The sequence below is a fragment of the Pavona decussata genome, unplaced genomic scaffold, assembly GCF_977016875.1.
Source record: "Pavona decussata unplaced genomic scaffold, jaPavDecu1.1 SCAFFOLD_195, whole genome shotgun sequence".
Lineage (NCBI taxonomy): Eukaryota > Metazoa > Cnidaria > Anthozoa > Scleractinia > Agariciidae > Pavona > Pavona decussata.
The window spans coordinates 2,887,154-2,892,288 of record NW_028145604.1 but is presented as its reverse complement, the minus strand read 5'-3'; the positions used below and the strand labels follow the sequence as shown (position 1 = coordinate 2,892,288).

At 40.5% G+C, this 5,135-nt stretch overlaps 1 protein-coding gene across 1 annotated transcript in view; it reads right to left on the bottom strand.

Moving 5' to 3' along the window:
* Positions 1–1,119: 1,119 nt before the first annotated feature.
* The window catches only part of LOC146461771 (DNA-directed RNA polymerase I subunit RPA2-like), a 33,078-nt gene continuing 29,062 nt past the window's right edge, over positions 1,120–5,135 (bottom strand). The window contains exons 34-36 of the mRNA XM_085086535.1: positions 4,948–4,995; positions 4,397–4,513; positions 1,120–3,423 (exon numbers count right to left, since the gene is read on the bottom strand). Coding sequence (XP_084942661.1) covers positions 3,190–3,423; positions 4,397–4,513; positions 4,948–4,995 — 399 coding nt within the window. The 3' untranslated portion in view covers positions 1,120–3,189. The remainder of the gene's footprint in view (positions 3,424–4,396; positions 4,514–4,947; positions 4,996–5,135) is intronic.

The window sequence follows — 5,135 nt, the reverse complement described above, 5'->3', positions numbered from 1 at the left end:
TTAGCCTGTGAGGGTGAATTACAACGGCCAGGATGGACAAGCATTGACATATCGACTTGGATTGCGACGCCAACATGATCACGCCAAACCCGGTAACCGTGGTTTGATTTTGTGAAACGGTACTTTCCATGTGACAAGTAAGAGTTGTTATACGATCGTGAGGATTTCTGATTTGTTTGAAATTGCACACAGTTGTTTCTGGCAAGCATTCATTGAGAATCAAATTCTTGGTAGATTTGTTGTGTTGCACACACATTCATATCTTCACAGATGTTAATACGAGCAGTGCGAAAAGTTAGTTTTATTTGTTCTTCACTAAACGTTTTGGTTTCTTTATATATTATTATCCAACTCTTGTGATGATGCCAATATGCCAACCTGGAAACGCGTTTTAAGTACAAAGCCTTGTCTCTCAATTTTCGTAAACGTCTGCTTTCTTTTACTTAGCAACTAAGATCCACTTGACAAACTTATTGATCACCTTGTTGCAAGAACACTCTTATCCGCTTTCGCGCGCACTTGATCCGCGCTGTGTCTGAAAAGCAAATTTTCCTTCCATAGCAAGTGCTTCGTGTGTACGCAAGCGACGAAATATTGACATTCACACTGTTTTTTTTATCGTTTACGAGGGCCAGGGCCTTTATTATAACCCAAAGCATAAAATAATTATGGCCTACCGTCCATCTAACGATTTCGCTATTTACTAAGCCTTTTTTTGACTTTTCTACTATCAGTGCGCTGTTGAAAAGGAACGCAACGAATAGCTCGAGATACAATCACACACGGTCAATCATCGCGAGGTTTACATTACACAGTGGGATTTTTTATCCGTTTTGCGTTTATGGCCTTGACACATTACTCAACTGAGACAAAGTAGGCGAATATTTCGTGTGAAGCTTGTATTCCTTATTTGTCTTGGCGAATAATTAACAAGCGCAAGTGGAATAATTGTTTTATTAAAAACAATCAAGAATCCTACTGATTTCGCTGTGCAGGAATAACCAGCAGAAAATTTAATGGTCGCCATTTCTCGGCCATGGTATAATAGCTGATATACCATGGCCGCTAAGCCAATCAAATCCCTCGAATTGCATTATACAATGATTCAGTTTTTAATAATACGTTTTAGACTGTCCATCTTCCTCTGTCTCGATGTGGTTTAATGTCAGACTCTTACAAGATCTTTTGCAAAGTGAATCAGACACGGGAAAAGGTTTTGAATACATGTTTGTATAGCATCGTGGGTTATAGGAAAAATTCTCTTCGACGAAATTAAGTTAGTCTCCTTCGATAAACTGAATAAGTTAATCTCCCTCGATAAAGAAGTCTTAACTGCTGCATGAGAAAAATTAAACTAACTTGTCCAGTCGAAAAACATTTTTCTCTAGTCCATAGTGACAGTGGGAAAGCTATATGTGTTGATATGTTTCATTTTCTAGAGGAAGTTCTGATAACGTTTGCGTTTAGGCTTAGCTCGGCTTAGAATTATTGTGGGATAAAATCTTAACAGTGAAAAAGCCAATTTGATTTTATTACGAGTTTCGTTATAGCTAATGCCCAAAGATACTATGTTAATTTCTCTCGTTCATCTTTTTTTGACTGTTATTTAATTACGCGCTACTAACCAGGTAACATTACTGTTATTGTATTTTACGTTTTTCTGTGTATTAAAGTTACTTTTTTTCTCTTAACGTGGCGGCTTATTTCCGTTTGTGTGAATTCTTTGAGTCTAATTCCTGATTTATAAGCAAGACCCAAACTCCTGCACAACTTGTAAATTGCAAAGTGTGTGCAGTGTAGTTCTAAACAATTTACCGGAAAACGACTTGGAACGAAACTCTAACAACGATAGTTCCGTTTAGGGCTGGTTCACACTGGTGACAATCGGAAGCCGAGTCGAAAGCGTAAAGAACCTTCTGTTCCAGTGTCAATTAAAAAAGTGCGAGACGGTATCTCTATCGTATGCTCGACGGAATCAGAATAGCAAGGATCAGAACGTTACCTTTTTCTTAAGATTCTGATTCCGTCGCTTGGGATCAAGTATGACCTGGTCGATCGGAATCGGAAATCAACCAATCACAAAGCTCATTCCCAATCCCTTTAGAACGGAAAAACAGGACAGCCTTTCGCCGTTTAGAACGGAAGCGAATCTTCCGTTTCTGCTTACGTCGTATTGATTCACACTAGGTCAAAAAGTTATTTTCTGATTCTGACTCCAATTACGATTCGCTAGTGTGAACCAGGCCTTGTTGTGTAGCTCCAACGAAGAGAAACGAGTAACCAGTTGGAAATTTAAGTGTGGACTGGGAATAAATTGGAATTCGGGGACACAGCGTTTAGATATTCCCGTGTGAATGTTCTGGTTGACTGAAGCATCCAAACACTTATTCCTTACTATTCAGTCAGGAATAGTCTCAGTACAAATCAAAATAATAGTCTAAAAATTTCCAGTTTTCTTGTTGCCCCTGTGATGTGTCATTTTGTCAACAAAGTTCCTAGCTGCAGAAGGAGGTTCAGGTATAGTCGGAGATACGATACCAAGTAAAATTGTTACGTAGCCGCATGTGTCTCTTCAGTTCTCTTCATTTCAGCGAAGTTCAGATTTCTGTTCACAATTTCCCTTTTCTGGTCTTTTCGTGTTTGAAGACTCACTTGGGTATTCACCCGTTTCCATTCAGCAAAAAGGCAATGGAAAAATGCATTGAATCATATTTATTTTCTCCCCTTGGTCTCGCTTTCAACTCTTTTCATGGACCAAAACACTTTGATTTTCATGCTGACAATTCACGCAGCATCAACGTAACGTCTAATTAGCCTGAGCGGAGTGGATAGCCCGCGATAATTTCTCCTTCCGACCTTGATTACTCTTCACTCATTTCCAGCTCTTTCACGTCCAGACACCTTGATGATATCCCCGCAAGGCAGTCGACATTTCGCGGCAATTTCTCCTGGTCTCGGCGAACCTTTCAACAATCGCTTCAAACTCTCTTCACGTCCAAAGACACCTTGGATGATAATCTATGTCAGCTCAGCCACAAAGCGGCCACAAGGTTGCACTGTGCTGTGGGTACAGTATCGGGTGTGGCTTGGGACAACATACGTAGTCTTACATCAAGTACTAGCCCTCAAAGCGTAAACCACTTCTGAGTGGACATTTCGAGAATTTTTTCCTGGTATCGCGAACTTCTTCTACTCACTCCCAACTCTTTTCACGTCCAAAGACACTTTGATGTTCATTCCCGCCAGTTCAGCCACAAGATATCGGAACACGTAAGGAAAAGCCAACAGCTGCATGTGTTCACTACTTTCACAAGTTTTACAAGTCCATTTGCGCTCTCTGTGCGCAGCCGCAGCTGCCACGTCTACAGCGGGTTTGTCCAGGAGACTGGAGAGAATGCTGCCGCACTTTGTACAAACCTGACCCTGGGGGAGGGAGAGAAGGGGGAAAGGTGGTAAGAAATGATTACCGAGTGAAGTGGGACTGTCTTGTTACTCTAATTAACCGGAACTCCGTTTAACATGAAGAAACTTGCGTCTTATTTTGTCACCTTTGCATTTTGGTTTTTACGAAATTTTGAAGAACACTTTACAACGGTTACCAATAACACGCGACCTATCGCCTTCAAAAGACTCCGATAAAGTTGCGTTTTGGTGGACGTCAATCATAGAAAAGCCGTTGAAATTATTTTGAATTCTGAGAACATTTCAATGCAACAGAACCAAGAAATTGACAGTTTTATCCGCTGACGGATGGTAAACTTTATGAAAGTTGATTTCCAAGCCACATTATCTAAAAAAAAATGGGCAGACGAAGCCGTATTTTTTTTATGAAACATTTGAAATCGCTACACCTGATAATAAACCAGCGATGCGTGTAAGTGAGTAAATTATCACGTGCAGTGAAAATTGAAATTTTTAATTAAAAAAAACCTTTTATTTGCGTTTGATCTGGCTCGAGAATCAATTTAAATAAAGTTTTCTTTCTCTTAGCGAGGTAAAATTCTTAGTTTCTTGCCGGGTTACCTTGGAATCTTGTCAGAATTCAAAATAATTTCAACGGCTTTTGTTTGATTGACGTCCACCAAAACGCAACTTTATCCGACTCTTTTGAATGCCGTAGGTCGCGTGTTATTGGTAACCGCTGTAAGGGTTGGGCATAAAGGGCGTATGCGAATTTTAGGTTGATACATGTGAAGCGACGCAACACCAGATACGGTGTGACGTAACGGGGTACGTATTGGCAATGGGGCAAGGTAATTGGTTACCCTGGAGCTATCTCTCGATCTCCACGAAAGTAGAAAAACTGATTAAAAAGAGAATTAAAAATGGTTTACGAATAGTGAAGTTTCAGATGACACAACAAACAACCAAAGAAACGACATTAACAAATTGTTACCACTGTTCTGTCAGAGCAGTTCATGAGGCGATCTTGTAACAAAAAAGACGTTCCGTGTGCTAACAGTGCGTCTCTTTCCATTTCGCCAAAACGAATACCGCCTTGTCGCTTACGTCCCTGAAAGGAGAAAACAGTAGAAACCTCATTGATGTGATCAAAGACGGCAGCTCCTCCCTGTTGCATGAATTACACTGTGAACCGACCTTTGAAAGATGAAACGTCCAGAAAAGGAACAACAACAAATCAACCCCCCCCCCCCCCAACCCCGCCTCCCGCCAAAAAAAGAATGAAAGAAGAAGAAAACAACAATTAACAAAAAAACAGAGGTTGCTAAAAACACACAGGCTAAGAAAAAGAAACAACCAGTATCAGACTGTCAATGTTATCACATCGACAATGGGCAAAATGTGTCCGACAGACACAACCAATAAAACACCAGATGATACCACGTGACACACTGCCCATAGCCAATCAGATGACACGCATAAACTGGTGTCATCACATACTGGTGGAACGCGTGACAAGAAGACGTGACGCAAGATAGGCGTTACCTGTACTGGCTGATGAGTTAGTATGTCAATAGGGCCTGTTGTTCGGACCTGTAACAAGAACAAACAAACAAAAACAAAAATTCTCACATATTGCTAAGAATCTGTAAATACAGGAGTTGTCGCACACACTTATTCTCTCAAGCACGGCTGAAGAACGTTCAAGAGTGCGTTGTAATAAATCTACAATT